The sequence below is a fragment of the Pangasianodon hypophthalmus genome, chromosome 8 (assembly GCF_027358585.1).
Source record: "Pangasianodon hypophthalmus isolate fPanHyp1 chromosome 8, fPanHyp1.pri, whole genome shotgun sequence".
Lineage (NCBI taxonomy): Eukaryota > Metazoa > Chordata > Actinopteri > Siluriformes > Pangasiidae > Pangasianodon > Pangasianodon hypophthalmus.
The window spans coordinates 6,801,219-6,822,464 of record NC_069717.1 but is presented as its reverse complement, the minus strand read 5'-3'; the positions used below and the strand labels follow the sequence as shown (position 1 = coordinate 6,822,464).

Sequence of the window (21,246 nt, the reverse complement as noted above, 5' to 3'; positions counted from 1 at the left end):
GGGCATCATTCGGCGGAATCGGAATTAAAATTTTGCAAACATGCAATTTTCTTGTTTCCTGCAAAACCAGATTGCAGAAAATGTCTACATTTCAGCATGTAAAGGCTTCTGCAATGGTGCCACACACAGAATGAACAGGAGTAGATTTGGGATTCGCCCTGCGTGCTGGAGCACATAATCCTGCGTGGAGGCTGCATGAAGCTGAAAAGGGTGAATTTCAGATCTGTTTTTATCAAATGATAAATTTATGATCCAGCCGCAGTGTGATTTTCTCAGGTTTAAGAAATTTTCATTCGGTTAGTGTTAAAACGACTGCACACTGCAGTATTACAGTTAATGTTTGTTCTGTCTGCGACAGGATAACAATATAGGCTCATTAATACTCAGATGCGTTCGAGTCTGAGCCCGAGCGCACGATTCGACGTGTGTGGAGTGTTTGTGTGTTCAGTATGACAGCAAGTTCCTGAAAGAGGAAAAGAGAGTGAGCGTGAGTGTGTTCAGCATGTGGAGCTCACCAGCTGCCTCTGTTTGGGTGGGAGTGCTGGAGGAGGGAGGGGCTCGTGCACAGAGTCACTGCTGCTGAACGAGTCGCTGAAGCCGTACACTTCCTGTATGAGCCTGTTGCGCTGCTCGTAGATGCTCTCGCTCTGTGGTGTTTGGTAGAAGACGGATGGCTGCGGTTCTGAATAATCCTCCATGAACTGCATGTACTTCAGGACTGCGGGTTACGAAGGAGAAGGTGTTAGCACACTTTGCACACTTTCACTTACAAGCACACACTTCACATTCTGACTCACTCACACTTACCCTGGCAATGACCCACATTTAATGACTTCCATAAAATGGAGGTCAAAGTAACAAGAGGGTCATAAACTGTAGCAAATCGTCCATGTTTCATCTTCGACCCACTGATAATTTATAGATCAGCTGTTACACTATGGTTCTTAGTCTCCCTTCAGACCTATAACATCCTGGAGGGAATCGTCTCTAATAAAACATACCATAATCTTTACGAGTGGAAATAAACAACAGCAGCTGCATATAAGCCTCCATATTACACAGCACGCTGTCAGTACACAAAGTATTACATCACCTCCCCACCCTCCATCCCACCCAAACAATGTCCACAGGGAGAGAAGCCTGGTGTGAGGTCATTTCCTGTGTGTCAACAGCTACGCCCCAAGCAGACTCTTGCAAATTTCACTGACAAACTCCTTATGCCATATGACCTAATACTAGATCTGACACCACCATTTCACCACACCTTAAGGGAACAAAAAAAAAAAAAAAAAAAAAAAAAAGGGAAAAAAAAAAAAAGGGGGACGAGTGGAAAAATCTGCGAAACATTTTATACAAGAACTTCAGCGCAGAATAGCATTTAATGACAACAAATAAATATCTATATGTTTAGACAATCACAGAGATCACAGACCAGAAACCTCTAGTACCAAAAGATTTGGCATCTTTTAATTGGCCACCAGTCCATTGTCAAAAGGTTCCGGTTGTACTATTTAAGGTACCAGCTTAAATTTGGCACTGAATTAATGACACGTGTGGGCGGGGCTAGCAGCACTGTTTATTGCTGATTGGCTACACATACTACCAAAACAACAAAAAGAGACAAACTCTGAATAAAGACGAAAAAAAAGAGAACAAGAGAGAACAGTCAAGTTTAAACGAAGATATGGAGTGTGTTTATATTTCTGTATAGTCCTCGCTGCAGAGCCTGGATGTGGAGCCTAACCCCTAACCCCTGTACAACACATTAAGCACACTTTTGGCTTGAATTCATCCAGGTAGGAGGAGCTGGATCAGGTCCGACTCCACCCCATGGACTTCTTGTTTTGCACGAGGGGTGCTTGCCAGTTCATGGGTTCTTGTTTTTGAGTGTGCAGCAGAAAGCTGCATTTTGTTAGCATGCTGTAGGTGGTTCAGTGCTTAACACGGATGACAAGTAGCTGAAAGTCTGCAGGTTAGATCCTACTGTGCACTGCCTTTATACCCCTGAGAGAGGCATTTAAATCCCAGGTGGTTCCTATGGTGAGACTGCTGTTATATCATTTAATCAGGGTGTATCTTTAAATGATTAAACATTCCCATTAAAAATAAAGCCTCCTCTTTTTTCCCCATCATGCTTCCAGGATTTAAGGGTTTAAAATGCTTTGTGCAGAATTACTGCTAATTAATATTCCAATTCTTAAGAAATCTGACAGCCCTAATACTCACTGTGTCTGCTCTTCTTCTCAGGTAGAGGTGGAGGAGACTGAGGCACGGAAGTGTTGTCAGAGGCGACAAAGTCCGCTCCATATCCGACCACGGGAGTGAAGAGAGGGAACAGAGGGAACGGCGGCACGGGCATTTCCTCATCCGTGACGTTGTCGTAGTGGGAGTGCAGGCGCTCGAAAGGGGTCCGAGACGCCAGGCCGTCGAAGGGTGCCTGAGAGTTGCCGCTGCGCCGCTTCTTTTCCGGGAGAGCAGGAGGGGTGATGAGGGTGTGCGGAGGAGGAGCGACGGAGTGATGGAGAGAGGGAGAACCGTAGGAAATCTGGCCCGGAGTTGGGGAGGAGGATGGCTCCCCATGGGACTCAGGAAGGGGGCTGAGACAGCTTCCGGCAGGCAGAGAGATCTGATCCACGCTGGATAAGTCCTCTCTGAGGAAGTCATAGTCTGGGTCGTAGCTCTCTGCCGTATCTGAATGAGATGTCAGATGACAGTTAGCGAAGTGTAGATTTATAAAAGAAGAGAAAAGGTGTGTTTGAAAGAAAACCCCTCACCTAGTGTCTCACAGCTAGTGTTGCGAGAGCACTGTCCACTGTCCTGCTCCAGAGAGGACAGCTGCTCATCTGATTTGCTCAGTTTACCCATGCTGCCGCAGGGAGAGCCGCGTGGCGACTCGCCACCATACGAGTGACTGCCACCAGAAAAACGCCGCTGTAAACCATCTGCATCATAGTCCTGAAGATGAACATGATGGTGTTAGTTAAGTGTGCACAAATAAAGAACATGTGCGGTATGTATAATGTTTTTTCATACTAAGGTTACATGTGTTTGCATCACATTCTCATCCTTGTAAAGTAAGGAATAAAATACCTGAGTGCATGCTATTATAGGAAAATAATCAATGATTATCTTTACCACCCAAAGTTGATTATTTTACAATTATACCACAGCACTTTGCCAACAATAACAATCAGGAAGTGAAAGCAGATTTTCATCTGTAGACTAAATTAAATCACGTAACTACAGTAAGAATATATAAAAAGAAATAGCTGCTATCGTGTACGTACCTGTCTGCAGATGCCGATAGGAAGACTCGATCCACTCGTGGCACGGCTGATCGGAGCAGCAACGGCGACTCGGGTAGGAGACGGAGCTGACTGGCGCTTCTTAGGAGGAAGAGCTGGGGGACTAGAGACAGAAAAAGGACAAGTTTAATTAAATGTCTATATTATTTGTATGTAGAGATTTGAAAAACCAAAGCTGTGGAGAATAAAATGCTCGGTCACTACGTCAAATATTAACAACGACGACAAGAAACAGTACTGTGCATAAAAGAAAGGAAAAATCAAAGCGTTAACCAGGTCTCAATTTAAACTAGATTCATTTTTATTTGTTTAATGTATATGTTAGATCAATATGGCTTTACGTTTAGAAATTCAATGTAATGCTTTCAAAAAGAAAAGTGCTTCAGCTTTTAAAAAAGTTCACATTTGCACCCGTGTGGGTTGCATACCAAGGTTTCCCAGTGCTAGTGCTCCATATCATTAATAGTTGAGTATGTAATATCTAATAACTCGTCTCACTACTCAGTATATACATTCTGAAATATTTTCATGTTCACGTTAAGTGTCTAAAAAAGTTGAAAATCAGATTCAATATCGGTGCCAGTGCTTGTAATAACTGCAAAATGAAGCGTTATTTTTCTCTAGAAAAGCAAGGCGAGAGAACGAGGATGTGAACACGTCAGAATCAAGAATCCTTTTAGCATCGTGAATGAGATAAAAATCAGCCATGATAATGATGTCAGCTTTTGCATCAGGTGTTACAGATGTAATCTTGGTGGCTATGGGATTTTCCCCTGCTAATTCACGAACAAGAAGTAAAGCTAATATTTTACTTGTAGAATCACCAAGCAGGTGAAACATTCTATGATAATTTTGATGAACAAAGAAAAAAAAAAAAACACAATTTAGGCAGTGATCAATTCAACATTACAAATGAAGCCTGTTTTACACTGTTTGATTACAGCAGTCTTAAGATTATTTGTTGTACTGTGTGAGATTCTCTCAATAAAATCTTGGCCAAAGTCTATAACGGAATTCTATTTGCTTGCTTAAATATAAATATTTGGTGCTTTGAGTTCGGCTTCATCCTATGCTGTCCTCCTATCGGTGGCTTTTAGATGAGCATCATATCAGAGGTCATCTTAGTTTTTGGTTGCAGTGGCACTAAATGAGCATGTCACATGACACAAGACCATCTGAAGCAACACAGTTACATTTGACAGTCCATAACTAGTAACCTAACCTCCTTGTGTCATAAGGTTACAGTGTTGTAGTGTCAGGTATGTAAGAGTTAACGTATTTTAATCACCCTGTATAGGAAAAGCTATTCTTGTTTCACTTACGCTGCAACGTTTTGTATTGAACATTGTACATTTAATGCACTTTCAGCTCCTGAATGTAATATGGACTTTTTAACCTTTTTATCTTTAATGCTACATTTTTTATTTTGTGCTGTACCTATCACCAGTGCTATCTCACACATTCATTCCAGAGTGCACCACGCAATCCTCCAGACAGACGAATAATTAAAACGACATAGTCTTCATTCCAGCCTTAATGTCTTCCACAGAGACATCTGGATCGAATGCAGCTTCACTTTAAAACACAGTCAGATGTGCAACTAGATGTGGCAATTCCTTCCACTGTTTATCATTAAACGTGCTGGAAATAAATACCCCCTCTCTCCTGCCGTAAAGGGTAAAATGCTGGTCAGGGTGCTGTTAAAACCCTCACTGCTCACTTCAGGAGACACGGTGAAGCCACGGCAAACACATTACAACAGAAATGTGCACAGAAAAGGGCAAACCTGCTACCGCATGAGTGTTAACTGCCTACAAGATGTCCAGAAGGCACATATTCAATTTTATCTGTATAGCGCTTTTAACAATAGATATTGTCACAAAGCAGCTTTACAGAAATCCGAATGTAGAGTTAGATTTCTAATGAGCAAGCCAGAGGCGATAGTGGTGAGGAAAAACTCAGCGAGAGGACATGAGAAAGAAACTTTTAGGAACAACACTTATAAGGGAACCTATACCGGATAGTGTAATTATAAATCATCACTATATCCAGCTCCATCTGCAAAAATAATAATAATAATAATAACAATAATAATAAAATAAAAATTATCCTACTCACACAAACATCGTTTTTGAGAAAACGATTTAAAAATGCTTCTGTGAGAATGCAAGCCTAATCAGAGTCAAGGTGGCTAACAGTGGGCATCTCAGAGCTCATGTATGTGGAAGAGGACGGATAGCGCTCTTTCTCCGAGTGTGTTAAGCTGCCCTGTGAGGTCGCATGAGCAGGAGTTTGAAAAGATGCGATGACTGGCTTCACGTGTCTCAGAGGAGGAATGTGCTAGACCTTACCTTACCCAAATAGGGTAAAAAATTGGGTTGATTTTACACTTCAGTTCACGTTCTTCATGTACAATATGATTTAAACATATTTTAAAATATAAATGTTATGAAACTGATCACACAAGATATAGTATGTAAGAAAAGACACACCCTGCTACAGAAGAATAACTTTTTTAAAAAAACATTTGAAACACCACAGTTTGTCAGAGGAAGTGGAGAACATATATCAGGCGTCTCTGCACCCCTACGAAAACACTAGTTCTAAAGAAGCGCACTATTTATAACAGCCTGCTTCACACCTTCCCATGTACACTTCTTGCAAACAGTTAGATTTGAGCGAAAGTGCTATGTAATCATCTGGAGAGAATAGAGCTTGGGCCTAGCTAAAGCCACAGCCTTGCCTGCTTCGATCTGCATCCAGTGAAACCAAAAAGCTCTCAGCGTGCATCCAAATAGAAACCGAACTACATGATAACGCCGAATGATCATCTGCAAACACGTCTGGCTATGCAATCTGCCCAAATGTACCAAGAAAAGCAACGGCAGTTGGCGCTTTTCTCATGAGCAGACAGTGAGAGACAGCGGGAGCTGTGAATCAGAGTCAGCTCACTTACCAATGCTCGGGCACTTTGAGGCCAGGAAGTGGGGGTTTGGGAGGCGCCGCTTCTTCAGCGGAGGGGGCGTCAGTCAGGGCCTCGGTGGAACGACTCAGTGCAGAGGAGTTTGTCGAGCTCTCGTCTTCCGTCTCTATAACAGGAGGCTCTGGAACACTGTAACGACCATAATCACGTTAATGCATAAAGAACGTGTGACATATTGGCGTTCAGTGACTTCAGTGCACTACAATCACTTCCTTATAGATACAGAAAAATAAATAACAGAAATTTATTAGATATATTACACAATGTACTGTCAATTATCAAAAAAAATCTCACAAAGTGAATTCACGTCATCAACAAACAGATTAAGTAAAAGCTGTTGATTTTGGGCTCCTGAGTGGTGCAACACAAAGGCGTTCGCCATATCATCAGGAGATCGTGAGTTCTGAATCCTGACAATCCTTGGTTGGAAGCAACCAAGAGGCCAAGTGTAATTCTCAACATGATGCTGCCACCACCATGCTTCACTGTGGTATTTTCAGGGTTATACTTATGCAAGGCATTGCAAACAAGGCTGTAGAGTGTTGGTGTCCTTCACCTCTCTGAGCTGAGGACTGATGGGACACTTTTGGCTGTGGGTGATGTTGGGGAAGGGAGCTGCTGTTTCTCCAAGATCAGCTTCACCAGTTCCTGCAGGAAACCACAGACAGTACCATTACTGGCCACACCACTTCCACTTCACAGAACACACAGTGGAAAACTGATGATTCAGGTGTGCTAGACAGGTGTGTTTAAAAAAAAAAAAAAAAAGAGAGAGAGAGATGATGATGATGAAGCGTTACCTTCACCCCATCCAGCACTGCTTTGATGATGCCGGTAACATTCACAACAGTGTCCTTCTGCTCCAAGTCCACTCCCCCCAGCATCACCTGATCAGACCAGCGGATGAGGTTCGCCAGACTCTGATACACTCGGCTGAGGCAGGACGACACTGAGGAACTGCACAAAGATGAACTCCAAACATTATAACTCAGGGAACAGGACAAAATATAGCCATCGAGTCATAATATTCAGCAAGAAAAAAACAAATAAATCATATGCAAGTGCGGAATTTGTGGGCTCGGCCCAGACAACATGTGGTGCACAGCTGGAACAGATGAATCTGACATATCCGAGAGCCTCTAATATGGGAGAAATGCATTTGTCAAAATCCGACTTCTTTGTGAAACTAAAACAGAAGAAGACTTGGATATGGCTTTATTTTTCATTTCATGAAAATGTAAAGTATAAAATAAAAAGTCCCCACCTTTTCAGAATCTTGGGGTCAATTCGCACTACAGGCATGATAGCCTCCAACACTTTACTGGCAGATCCGGGAAGCATTTCCAGAACTTTTCGGTCCACCACCATCTTATCAATTATTGTCTTGAAGTAACGCAAGGCACTGACCACTTCTTTCTCCTTCTCTTCCAACCGACTGAGATTCTGAACCTAAAAAAGTTGGAGGTGGACAACAGGTCAGCAAAGAGCACAACAGTGATAACAGCCAGAGTATACATGCAGTGCACACACAAAGCTACCTTAGTTTCTGGCTTCTCAGGAGTCTTGACAACTCGCTCTATTGGAGGCTTTGATGCTTTCTTCGATGGATGTACTCTTTTTGGCTTGGGGGAGTGAAATCTGTCTATTAGCCTCATTGTGAAGGTTTGCAGGTTGGAGCGCTGGGAGTCTGAGAGGCATAGAGAGAGAGAGAGAGAGAGAGAGAGAGAGAGAAAGAAAGAAAGAAGTAGAGAAAGCGAAGTTAAAAGAAAAGGGAACAAACAAGAAAGTCTTGGTAAGGCTGCCCAATGATGGTTAAAATGAGATTCAGGATTGTTTTGTTGTATTGAAAACAATATCCAGTAGGAGCAGACAAATCAGTAGCCCAAGCACTCAGAACAAGCAGAGGTATCATTCTGAGTAAACAGAAAACAGCAATTTTCACACACATTATAAGCCTGCTCACATGTATAAATCTTTGACTGGTCTGTAGTCACGTTAATTGGCTATATGTTTTAAAAGGAGTATATAAATGGGATCCCGAGTGGTGTAACAGAAAAGTATTCTCCCTTTCATCAGGGGATCGTTAGGGGAGGTTCAAATCCAGATGAAGATACAGCCATCTGTGGTCGAGAGTCCAAGAGAGCAAAATTGGCCGTGCTCTCTGGGTGGGAGGGGTGGCATGTTCTCTCTCTCCGGTCAGTCAGAGCGACACTGTCTGTGAGCTTGTGTACACAGAAGAAGGTGGATAGCACTCGCTTCATGTGTCTCTGTAGAAGCCTGTGTTACCAACCTTGGTAGCTTTTGTCTGACAGGTTAGACCTGGCTGGTGAGTAGGAATTGGCCAAGACTAAATTAGGGAGAAAATGGGGCAAAAAAAAAAAAATCTTCCCACCCCCAGTAACTGACTAAAATTAGATATTAACTAAGCTCACATTCATTGTAGTTATTTATTTAACATTATTTTCAAAAAGCCAAAAATTACAATCATGATTCATAAATGATCAACTGTTCTGGCCTAACAGACAGCTAGCAGTGTAACACAGCATGTTTAACACAGAACTACACCCCTTTTGACGAAATAACTTTAACTCAAACACGGCCACATGAAAGGCTGTACGTTGTACCTCGTAACTCCTCCTAGCATGTAAACAGAGGGAAGGAGCAATTTCATGCTCAAGAGTGGCATATTATTTCAGCCTTTTATGCTCTTCAGGAACACACACAAGCGAAGCGGGAAGAAGGAAGAGTGTGTGGCCATTGTGTGCGGTCAGATCCTCTTCTGCGAGCTGAATCGTGGCACTGTGTCACAGAGGCGCTGCTCACTCCGACACTTGAGCTGAAGCAGACCACTGTGGAGTTCTGATGATGCCACTATTGTGAACGAAACCATTTAGGGGAAATTTCCTTGACTCTTTCAAGTGAACTAAGCTTGAGGTTAGTGTGGGTGTTCTGTGGAGTTTCACGTCAGAGCCCACACGTAGCACCTCAGAGCGAGAGTGCTAAACTGGTAGCAGCCCACACAACGCCTCATACCCTCAATTCTGCACTGCTAAAGGAGAATATAAAATACAGAAAGTAAAACTCAGAGATCAGCATCAGTGAGTGACAGAACATGGTTAGTTTTACAATAAGCAGCTAATGTGGCAGGGAAGTCCCTCTGAAGTGCTCTAGACCGTAATGGCACTAACAATTACCTGAAATTGAACGCATGACCTTTTTAGTTCTAGGCCAAGAGCTAACATTTAACATTCTGAGCTACACTGAGAGCTGTTCTAGCAGAACTTTCAGCTTTGACTGTGATACATGCCTAACTGTGTTATTAAACTGTTGAAAAGGGAGGGAAGTTCCCAGTCTTATCAATGATCATTCTAGCTGATAAGAGCATTACAGTTAACAGGTGAAATTACCCATGAAAGCTGACTTCCTCAATATCTGAGTAAGTGGGCAAGCAATAGTAAAAGAAGGAAGAACTGCTTCTGGCACCTAGAAACAGAGGAAGTAACTCAAATACAAATAGATCTGGTTTCCGATTTTTTGGTCTTAATTATTACACTCTAACCAGAAATGTCCCTTTAGTCCAGGTTCTTGGCCTTGGAAAGAGTTACTTTTTTACAAATATCACTTTCACACCTAAAAGTCCATTTGCAAAGTCTGAATGAGAGCAAAATACTTGCAATACTTTTGGAAAATCCTTTTGAATCAATTCGTTTGATTTGTTTGCTGTTTGGTTACACAGTGTTCGACAGAATAGTAAATGACACAAAAAGGTAAACAAAGTACAAAGCCAAGTGAGTGTACAAATCACAAAAATATCAAGTACAGATCACAGAATCTGCACTTAAGACATTCTGGGGATCGTATCTATCGTTTACTTCCTCTTTTGGTTCGCTGGCACAAACATCAGGAATTCTGCAGCTCTACAGCTCTGTCCTTTGGCACCTTGTGGCTCAGTTCAGCAGCTCGCATTCACATTTACCAAAAAAAAAAAAAAAAAAAAGAAATTCACAATCCTGTTGTATTTCTGCAGGGTTGAATTGCTTTCTCATTAGAGTTCAAGGGGTACTGGACCTCACACTTGGGCCCACTGTTTTGGTCCAGACCTGAGTGTAAGCGCTGTTGTCTCATTGACACAAATAAACCACAACAAAGAGGAAAAGGCACAAGGGTCCGGGTCAAACAGACTACACACTGCGTATGTGAAAGCAGCCTAAAAGAAAGCTGGTACTGAAACATTATAGGAACGCCAGATATTCAGAGCTCTTGAGTCAGTATGAGGAATGGAAAAAGGGATGAGTGCACTCATAAACAGAAACACTCCTAAATTAATACTAACATGTTCTATGGTCTGTTCCGCTCGAGCAGTGCTGTATAGGTAATCCTTTCTCTCTCTCTCTCTCACACACACACACACACACACACACACACACACACACACACTCTCTCTCTCTCTCTGACTCATCCAAGTCCCAAAAAAAAAAATGCACCAGGACTCAGAACTAGACTCAGACTTAAGACACAACTCCTGATTTGACTCATATAAATAAAGGTGTAGGTATGTAGAGTATCATAATGACTCTCTACTCTCTGTTTAAAAAAAAATGCATGATCATATTTTTAAACAGACCATTACCTAACAATATCCGTTATGTTTTTTTTTTTTTTTTTATCAGATAAATTATATTTTCCATTTATACCTGCTTGCCCATTTATTAGAACTTGTTAACACTGTTATTCTGTACAAATCACAGTAAACAGGCTGAATCCCAAATTGATCCTTTCACACTATGTAGGCGTCCTATATAAGGGTGTGGAATAATGGCTTATACGCTCTGTGTTCTGCACTTTATGTCTTAATAAGGTGTCATTTGGGATTCTGAAATCAGTGAAAACGTCGTAGTAAGTTTTTAGATAAATTTGTAAGCAGAATTACATGGAAAATATAACTTATCTGATTTTTAAAACCCTAACCCTGGCTAAAAATAAAAATTCTCTTAAAAATGGAATAAAAATAATTATTAACAGGCTACAGGTTCATTCGGGTCATAACCATAACACTAACTAGCCAACTAGCAAGTTACTATTATAGCTGACTATCCTGGTGAAAACAGCTATGCTAGAATAAAAGTGTTTATATAAAGTATTATATAGAAATGTTAAAATGTATATACACATATACATATACATATATACACATACCTAGGTTATGCCATTCAAGTTCGCTGTGTAAGCTAAGCTAAAGTGAAGGGCCCGCCGTCCACACCCACCGGCGGAGCGGCTAACCGCTAATGCTAACCAGTCAGCGATTAACCATTGTTGTTCAGCCGTCTAACTGTTAACATGAGCTGGGCAGGGCAGCTAGCTGATAAGCCTGTCGTCTTCCACCACGTATCCCCAACGTTCTGGTCAAGGCTAAAAGCTAAAAGCTCTAAAGCTCTCAGATGCTAGCTGTAATCATCTCTTGTAGTCTGGCCGTATCCACAGCACGGTTCTGTCCCAATTCGCTAGCTAGCTGTAGTTAGCTAGTTAGCTCAAAGCATTGAAGATAGAAAGTGAAGAATAACTCGCGCTTACCTTGTTTACTGTCGAGTTTCCCAGACATCTTCCAGATAAATATGGGCTAGATGTTAGATACAGTGTGGATTCTGTGTTATTCCAGCATCGTAGCAGAAGATAGACTGGTCATTCCCTCTCTCTCTCTCTCTCTCTCTCTCTCAGTGAGCGGTTTTGTCCACTGTGCAACCAGAGACTGCAGTGGAAACAGCGCCACCTGGCGGTTGGTATGACGCGCAAATAATACTACAGATCTTTCATACCCTCAGGACACATTTTCTCTGCCTGCATAAAGGTGTCCTGATGACAACGTAGTAAAATCACTTGACATTATCTGACATTCATTACATTCACAGAGATGGCTGGTCGTGATTAGAGGTGTAGACAGGGTCGTGGTGAGTCCTGAGTCTATCCCAGGAATGCTGGACCTGAGGTGGGTCCTGAGTCTATCCCGGGAATGCTGGACCTGAGGTGGGTCCTGAGTCTATCCCGGGAATGCTGGACCTGAGGTGGGTCCTGAGTCTATCCTGGGAATGCTGGACCTGAGGTGGGTCCTGAGTCTATCCCGGGAATGCTGGACCTGAAGTGGGTCCTGAGTCTATCCTGGGAATGCTGGACCTGAGGTGGGCCCTCAGTCTATCCCGGGAACGTTGGACCTGAGGTGGGCCCTCAGTCTATTCCGGGAACAAAGGACCTGAGGTGGGTCCTAAGTCTATCCCAGGAACCCTGGACCTGAGGTGGATCCTGAATCTATCCCGGGAATGCTGGACCTGAGGTGGATGCTGAGTCTATTACGGGAACACTGGATCTGGGGTGGGAGATTCACACTCAGGGACAATTTAGAGTAGCCAGGTTATCTACATGCGTGTTTTTTGGGAGGTGAGAGGAAACCAGAGAACCTGGAGGAAACCCATGTGGACATGGAAGAATATGCAAAAATTCCACACTTCTATCCACACATCCACATCTGAGCTCAGGATCAAAACAGAGACCCTGGAGCTGTGACCCACTGTACCACCCAATAATAACAACAACAACAACAACAACAATAGTAATAGTAATAATATTTGGGATTAAGCTTGTTAATATGCCATTTATATTACTAATTTTAACTAAATATGTCCCTAAAATATGTATAACAAGGAAGGCATTTTTTTTGCCATAAATTAGGAAAAAGTAATTATACTCTCCTAATATATATGTAATTATATTGGTCCCTTATATATATAATTAAAACAAACATGTAGATCATAATCAGTGGTAGAGCAAATAGTTCATCAAATACAACATAGACATATTCTTATACTTATATAATAAAATATACAGTTGCATAAATAGCTATTATACAAAGCTGAACTTCTCTCTTTCTACACCTTTAATCAGTCTTTAATGGTAAATGTGATATGTATAGAGGTGGTTCATCACTGAGAGGAGTGTAAGAGCTGATTGTTTTCACTCTGGCTCCATCTTGTGGTCAAATCATGAATATCATGAATCCTGAAACATTTTTCTAAGGAGTCTCCAGTGTCAGCACTTTGTAGCAAAGCTTTTTTTTTCTTTCTTTTTGACAGAGGGCTTTCTGGTTTTACATGTAACATGACAAGCAGCATTTTATACAGTGTTTTATACAGGCTGTTTATACAGAAGCTACTATAATATAAGTGATAACAGGAAATAACTTATTTCAAGGAAGTTCCACAACATTAAATGAAATTATTATTTTTTTAAAGCGTCATGTGTCATTCTTTAATAAATAATTTTTTTTACCGTTGTCGAATTGCTATGGTATAAGATGAATAAAAGAGTACAGGAAGTGTTGTCATTGGAAAAAAAAAATCAACTTCCGGGATACTATCAATAACGCTTCGTGTCAGGCCACGTCACACCACCCTGTCGTTGATTATTTTCCTATAAAAGCATGCCCCAAGTGTTTTAATCCTTGCATGAAAGACAATACACGACATACTGTATATTCACAGGAAAATACTGAAAATGTCACACAGATCCATTGTCTTGGTTTTGGCTGATCCAGTGATGGGTTTAATAGTTTGCAATTAATATGCAAAGCAGTTCCTCTGAGTAACAGAATAAACAAATATGAGTGAATATCAGACTGTTATTCCACATTGGCGAAAAGATTGTCAATATCCAACGCTCGGTTGTCTTCTGCTCAGCTGTCAGCACGCACTTTGTGATGGCTGTGATCTCAATTGTTCAGTGCAGTGTGAAAAACAGTGGGCTTGTTGTAGAAATTTGTGATTTTGATGTTTCGTTCTTGAGTGGAGTGCTCATGGTTTTAGTGCCAGCATGGCATTTTGTTCACACTATATGAAGTGTGTATGGTTTTGAAAAAGGTGTTAAAACATTTGAGAGCAGAGACACTTTTTCTGAAATGTGTTTACGCTAGTGAGAAAAACTATAAACAGTTGTTTTACCACAATGTCACTTGTACATAATTTCTTATAGAATATATATTTTTATTTTTAATTGAAATAGAATATTTCTGCTGTCAAATGTTTCCAAGTCAGGAAAATAAAGCCATCGTAGCCTGTATGAATTAATAATAGGGAATTTTCACATGTTCTCCCCTGGTTCTCAAGGGTTTCCTAAGAGATCTCCACTTTCATCCACACTCCCAAAAACATGCTGGTAGGTGGATTATCTACAGTAAATTGCTCCTGGGTGTGAACCATTAATGCCCTACATCTCATCCAGGGCATTTTCCTGCATTGCCATCAGCGTTTCCAGGATATATTCCACTGAATCTACAACAAACTTGACCAGGATCAAGTGATTATGCTTGAGGACATACAGTGACACACTCTTTGCTTCCTTTTACTGATAAATCTAAATGTATTGGTAAAGTCCATTTAATCAGTTGATAAGAATCCTGTCTGTCATTGACTTCACCCCATGCTGAAGTGCATATTACTGTATATACACTATATGGCCAAAAGTTTGGACACCTGACCATCAAACCAATATGTGGTTCTTTCCCAAACTGTTGTCACAAATTTAGAAGCACATAATTGTCTAGAAAGTCTTTGTATGCCGTACCTTAGAAAGATTTCCCTTCGCTGGAACTAATGGGCCCAAACCTGTTCCAGCATGACAGTGTTGGAGTGGAAGATCTCAAGTGTCCTGCACAAAGCCCTGACCTCAACCCCACTGAACACTTTGGGATGAACTGGAACACCAACTCCACCCCAGGCCTCCTCATCAGACATCAGTGCCTGACCTCGCTAATGCACTTGGGGCTGAATGAACACAAATCCCCACAACAACGCTCCAAAATCTAGTGGAAAGCCTTCCCAGAAGAGTGGAGCAAAGGGATTATAACAGCAAAGAGAACTAAATCTGGAATGGGATGTTCAAAAAGCACGTATGAGTCTGATGCTCAGGTGTCCACATACTTTTGACCAGATAGTGTGTCATGTAATGTAAGAGATTCTCGGTAAAACATTCATCTTCCCATCACGTTCAGGAGTCACGTGAACTTATCATATGCATGCACATTTGTTTTTATTTTCACCTGAACTATTTACATAAATATGAAAATTCATTTTCATATGCTAATTTTTCACTTGTATGCAATGTGATTTCATATTTAATATGTGATTATTCACATAATGACACGTGAAAAACGTAGGATGCCATATGCTACAAAAGACATCACACTTATCATTAATACAGACAAACATAAGCACACTAACAGAGATAGATGTAGGAGTGTGTGAGGTAGCCGGCTACACACACCGTAGTTCTGACACTGCAAATCATACTGAACATTTTAGGACTTTTGTCAGCCATTTTGTGTTCTTTTCAAGAAGGAAACTCAATCAGATTTCTAAAAATAAAACATCACTTCAGCTGATATAGCCTATTGCAGGAAGGCAGGAGGGACACCTCAAGGGGAAAAAGGCAAGGGCAAGCTGAGGGTGGGGAATGTCACAGAGCCCTTGATGATGTTTCCTCTTTCAGAAATCATTTTCAGACCTGCTTCGTGGTTAGTGTGACTTTACCATCTGCTGAGGAAAAAAAAAAAGCTGGAGGTTTGATTCCTGTCTTCGTCACTCAGAACAAATCTGGCAGCTCCAATTCTACTGTCCTTTGGAGCTTTTTGAAAGACACAGAAGACTCTCGCAGTCACAGGCTGCCGCAGTGGGACCGTGTGTGTCAAAGCAAACAGACAGGCAGCCCAGAGCGCTCATCCATCAAGTGCTGCCACGTCCACTCTCTACATCCCTTTAACAGGGGAATTAGGAGCAAGCCCAGAGTCTGATGCATTATTTAAGAGGCAGAACACTGATTTCTGACTAGAGGGCTATCTATCTATCTATCTATCTATCTATCTATCTATCTATCTATCTATCTATCTGTCCGTCCGTCCGTCCGTCCGTCCATCCATCCATCCATCCATCTGTGGTGCCATTTAGCCTTTGAAACTCTTAAAAATTAAACATCTCTTTAACACGGAATGCATTTAACCATTGAACAATGTGCTACCCCTCTCAGACAATCTCATTTTTTTAACCAGGTTGCTTTGCTGAAAATGGCTCTGTTATCTTAAATAAGTAAGATTGTTTAAATTTTTTGAGCATAGAATTTGCAAATACACAAAACTGAGTCAAGTATCATCCATGCTAACGACACAAGGACATTACAGACATTCTAATGAATAATAGTTTACTTTCAGTCTATAATTTGGGAATCAGTGCTGTTGAATTCTCGATTCTGATTGGTCAAAAGGTGTTGATTCGTTTTCTATAACAGCAGCTTTGATAATAGTGCCATCTGCAATTCCAATGACAGGTTTATATTAATGCGCTCGTTCCAATACGTTATGATTTCTATAGCAACACCTCATACACTTGGATTTGTTTGGCAGGTGCTCCATGTAACCGAAGGCTAATAATGAACGCATTAAAAAATGAAGTGTTATTTAACAAAGAAAACAATTAAAAATTTTTTTTTTTTTAAATTATGAGGTTATTATAAATGAAATATAATATTCTTCAGCCTGTTTTTAGATGCTTTTACAGCTTTCAAGCATTAAATTGTCTTATTTTATTGATAGATAGAATTTTGTTTCTTTCTAGAAATAAAAAAAATTATCAGCCAATAGAATAAGACAATTTCAAGGTTGAAATTAGTAGAAAATGCCTAGATTTTCTGGTTTAAAAATCATATATTTGGTTTACTGTAATCTTATATTCAATATTTTCAGCCTATATTCAATATTTTTATCTTGCTTTTGACTTATTAACTTCTAGAGAGAAAAAAGAGAGGATGAAGAAAGAGGGAACAACTGTTTACGGTTGCTATAACACAAGCGATAAGTGGAAACCTAAGAAGATTCATAACATTCATAACATTAAATGTAATTATAATCAGTTTATTCATTAATTAATTCATTAATTAACATTAAACATTGTAATCATTGGCAAACTGCTGTGGTATATAAACAATACAACATTTCAGGACGTGCTGTTATAAGAAAATAATCAACTTTGGGCCAGCATCATGCAACGCAATCCACTTAGCATCCTCTGATTATTTTCCTCGGAGAGTACTCTCCATCGTGTTTTATTCCTTACATAATGAAATCTTGAAGACTTTTTCTTGAGTTTTTTTTTTCTAAGACTGCGCCAGTGTACGTGTGCTATCCGTGTTCTATCTATCTGTGTATCCTCTAATAAAATCAGTAGGGAATATATATATAAAAAACCTCTCCCAGCTAAAAAAGATGCCACAGCATTCATTATTAATATGGGTCTTGATGTGTGCGTAATAATAATAAAGCAAAAAAGAAAAAAAGGAACGAAAGGAAATGACCTTGTTATCTGGTGTCTCAGTCTGGGTGATAAATGCTACGATTCAACAAAGACAAAATGGCCTTGGCTGCTATCTCGATACGTCTCAATCTGTAATGGTTCACAGAGGAAACGAGTGGCTCGCTGTGCATTCTGAAACCTATTTGACATTCTGAGGTTGTCGGTTTTCCATCAAATGTGGATCTCCATGTGCTTAAACGGATCTGGATAAAGCCACTGTCATCGCTTTAACAGTGCAAAGATGAACTGAAATTCAGGCATTAAAACGCAGCCCGCTGTGTGTGGGGTTTTTTTTGTGTATATATTTTTTTTTTTGAGAAATATGTATTTAAAATAGGATACGACACAAAGATTACTTCCTGTAGGCTTGACTGAGGCACTGAAATGCATGCACACGCACAATAACAGCCGAATAACACCTGATCCTCAGATTATTGTGTGAATTATGAATGAGTATTTGAACACATTTACAAAATTGTTGTTTCTTATTATGCGGATAGTTAGGTTGCTGGTTATATTACCTTCACTTCACTATGTTTTTTGTGAGAAGAACAGGTTGGAAGGCATGCTGTGCATATCCAGTAATCTACACAATTTATATATATATATATATATATATATATATATATATATATATATATATATATATATATATATATATATATATATATATATACATATGTAAACACTGCCTGGCCCAAAAAAAGGTCACTGTTTGGGTTTAAATAAGCAAATACTTAAGAGCCTATGATTGGATCATTACTGCAGTGATTAATATGTTTCAGCTGGCAACAATTCTTTTAACCTTAACTGATGCAGTGTGTAGCTTCTCATTTCTTAAGCAACCATATTTTATGAGTGTCTTAAGATTACATATCCCGTGGTCGTGGAAAAGATGTTACTGAAGGGGAAAATTGTTGGCCTGCATCAAGCAAAGAAAACAACTAAGGAGATTGCTGAAATCACTGGAACTGGGTTATGAAATGTCCAGTGCATTAGTAAAGCCTGGAAGGATAGTGCTGAACCGTCAACTTTACAGCAGAAACGTAGTCGGAAAAAAATCTTGATCGTGATCGGAGATCTTTAAAACGCTTGGTGATGTCACATCGTAAAAAAATCGACAGGAGAACTCACGGCTATGTTTAATAGTGAAAGTAAGAGCATTTCCACACGCAAAATGTGATGAGAACTTACAGGACTAAACAGCTGTGTGGCCACAAGAAAGCCATTTGTTAGTGAGGCTAATCAGAAAAAATGACTACAGTTTGCTAGGGAGCATAAAGACTGGACTGTGGAGCAATGGAAAAAGGTCATGTGGTCTGATAAAATCAGATTTACCCTATTCCAAAGCAATGGGCGTGTCAGGGTAAGAAGGGAAATGCATGAAGTGATGCACCCGTCATGCATAGTGCCTACTGTACAAGCCTCTGGAGGCAGTGTTATGATCTGTGGTTGCATCAACTGGTCAGGTCGAGGCTCAGCCTCATTGTCTGGCAATAAAATGAAGTCAGCTGAGCACCTGAATGTACTGAATGACCAGGTTATCCCATCAATGGACTTTTTCTTCCCTGACGGCACAGGCATATTCCAGGATGAAAATGCTAAGATTCATCAGGCTTAACTTGTGAAAGAGTCGTTCAGGGAGCATGAGGAATTTTCACACATGAATTGGCCACCACAGAGTCCTGACTTTAACCCCATTGAAAGTGTTTGGGATGTGCTGGAGAAGACTTTACGGAGTGGTTAGACTCTCCTGTCCTCAATGCAAGATCTCAGGCAAAAATTAATGCAACTCTGGATGGAAATAAATGTTGTGAAGTTGCATAAGGTTGTTCAAACAATGTCAGGAAGAATGCGTGCCGTAATCAAAGCTAAATGCATATATATACAGAGTAATGATTTGCAGATCAGCCAGAGTGTACAGTGCATCAATGATTTAAACAAATGTGGAGTATTAAAGTGGTCTCAGGTGAGTCATAACAGGTGCTCTGCTCTTTATCAGGTCTTTCTATAAAACAGAAATAATAGCACAACTTCACTGCGTTAGTGATATATTAGAGTTATAAAAGCACTTTAGTTGCTCTCATTTTATGAGGTAATTCTTTGTAACGGTTACTTCCGCAGCACAAAATCCAACCATAGTCATTCTAAAACCTCTGAAAACATGGAGACGATATGTTTTCATAGAATAACCTGAGCTGCTTTTGGAGAACTTACTTCACAAATACAGTGGAGTGGAAACATTTGCACACCCTTAGGATGAACTAAAAAAAAAAAAAACAACAAAAAAAAAAGTAGTTTAAGCAGGGACACATTTATTGAGTTAGGTTTCACACATGTTCCTTTGTGATTATTCATAAATATCTTGATCTTCATTAAATGCTGTGCCCTAGTCATCGTCCTTGTGGATCCAGAGGCTATCCCAGGAACACTGGACGTGAGGTGGGACAAGATATCAGTCCTTCAGTGGGAGGAAACTGGAGAACCCAGTGGAAACCCACACGACTCAGGATGGAACCAAGGACCCTGAAGCTCTGAGGTGACAACGCTATTCACTGTGCCACAGTGCCGCCATTTTTGTTATCATAAGTCACAAAATACTCTTAATTTCCTTTGTTCAGACAGCAAAATAGGGTAATTTCCTGTGTTTTTACTAATTCAATTCAAGTCTTATTGTCCAAAAATATAAGCACTGCACACCAATAACTACTCACTTAAATGAAAGATTAAAATATACCAAAATAAATCATTCAACAAAAGAAACTATGATATAACCACTGTGTCTACATGTCTGCTGTATTTTATTGTTGCCTTGTTTGCGATTTGGTTTGCGATGTCCCAAATACTTGGCCACTTTACATCTGAAATTCTTGCAGGCTGTAAACAAGTCCAGAGGTGACACGCTTGGATGAGTGTTTTAGGGTTGAGAGAAAGAGAAAATAAGGGTGAAATGGCTGAGAAGTGTTGGTATACCCACACATTTAACGAATGATCCACAAAAGGCACACTCTCTCCATGCATGAAAGAGAATAAGGGAGAGTACAAAGTAAAACGCTCTGAAGCATTACAATAAAAATAAGACAGTAAAAAGGGTTACAGATGTAGTCTACAGTAAAGCAGTCACCTTCCCTTACCCACTCGTAACTCTGGCAGACAGATACACACACTCACACACAGACAGCGTACATACACACACAACACACAACATAAAAGAGAAGTGTCTTAAAGGCACATTACAATACAATTAGCTAGCTACAGTTACACTAAGTGACCATTATAACGTCTGTCCTGTTATCGAGGCTCTGAAACAAAGACACAGAGAAAGCTCAAATTTCATATGCAGATAGATAACTTATTACTTTGAAAGATGAGATGCTGATATCGTTGCTGTTTTCTTTATACTGTAGATGCCGGTGTCTACGATGTCTAGGTTACGGTGTCTAGGCTACGATGTTATAGGAAAACTCCACCCTGAATGACTCGCATATTCATTACCATGTGATCATCAACATTTATTTTGTAATGAAATTCTGAGTTGAGTCTTTTAGTTTAAACTTCTTTCATCGACACATTG

At 40.3% G+C, this 21,246-nt stretch overlaps 1 protein-coding gene across 3 annotated transcripts in view; it reads right to left on the bottom strand.

The window, feature by feature from the left end:
* Positions 1 to 12,044, bottom strand: part of rapgef1a (Rap guanine nucleotide exchange factor (GEF) 1a) — a 32,555-nt gene extending 20,511 nt beyond the window's left edge. The window contains exons 1-10 of one of the 3 annotated variants that reach the window (XM_034306856.2): positions 11,860 to 12,044; positions 7,827 to 7,975; positions 7,553 to 7,737; positions 7,089 to 7,245; positions 6,845 to 6,936; positions 6,262 to 6,417; positions 3,288 to 3,408; positions 2,775 to 2,955; positions 2,227 to 2,691; positions 516 to 718 (exon numbers count right to left, since the gene is read on the bottom strand). In XM_034306856.2, coding sequence (XP_034162747.2) covers positions 516 to 718; positions 2,227 to 2,691; positions 2,775 to 2,955; positions 3,288 to 3,408; positions 6,262 to 6,417; positions 6,845 to 6,936; positions 7,089 to 7,245; positions 7,553 to 7,737; positions 7,827 to 7,975; positions 11,860 to 11,887 — 1,737 coding nt within the window. In that variant the 5' untranslated portion in view covers positions 11,888 to 12,044. The remainder of the gene's footprint in view (positions 1 to 515; positions 719 to 2,226; positions 2,692 to 2,774; positions 2,956 to 3,287; positions 3,409 to 6,261; positions 6,418 to 6,844; positions 6,937 to 7,088; positions 7,246 to 7,552; positions 7,738 to 7,826; positions 7,976 to 11,859) is intronic. The other 2 variants (XM_034306857.2, XM_034306858.2) reach the window with 2 other exon arrangements.
* Between the last annotated feature and the right edge of the window lie 9,202 nt (positions 12,045 to 21,246).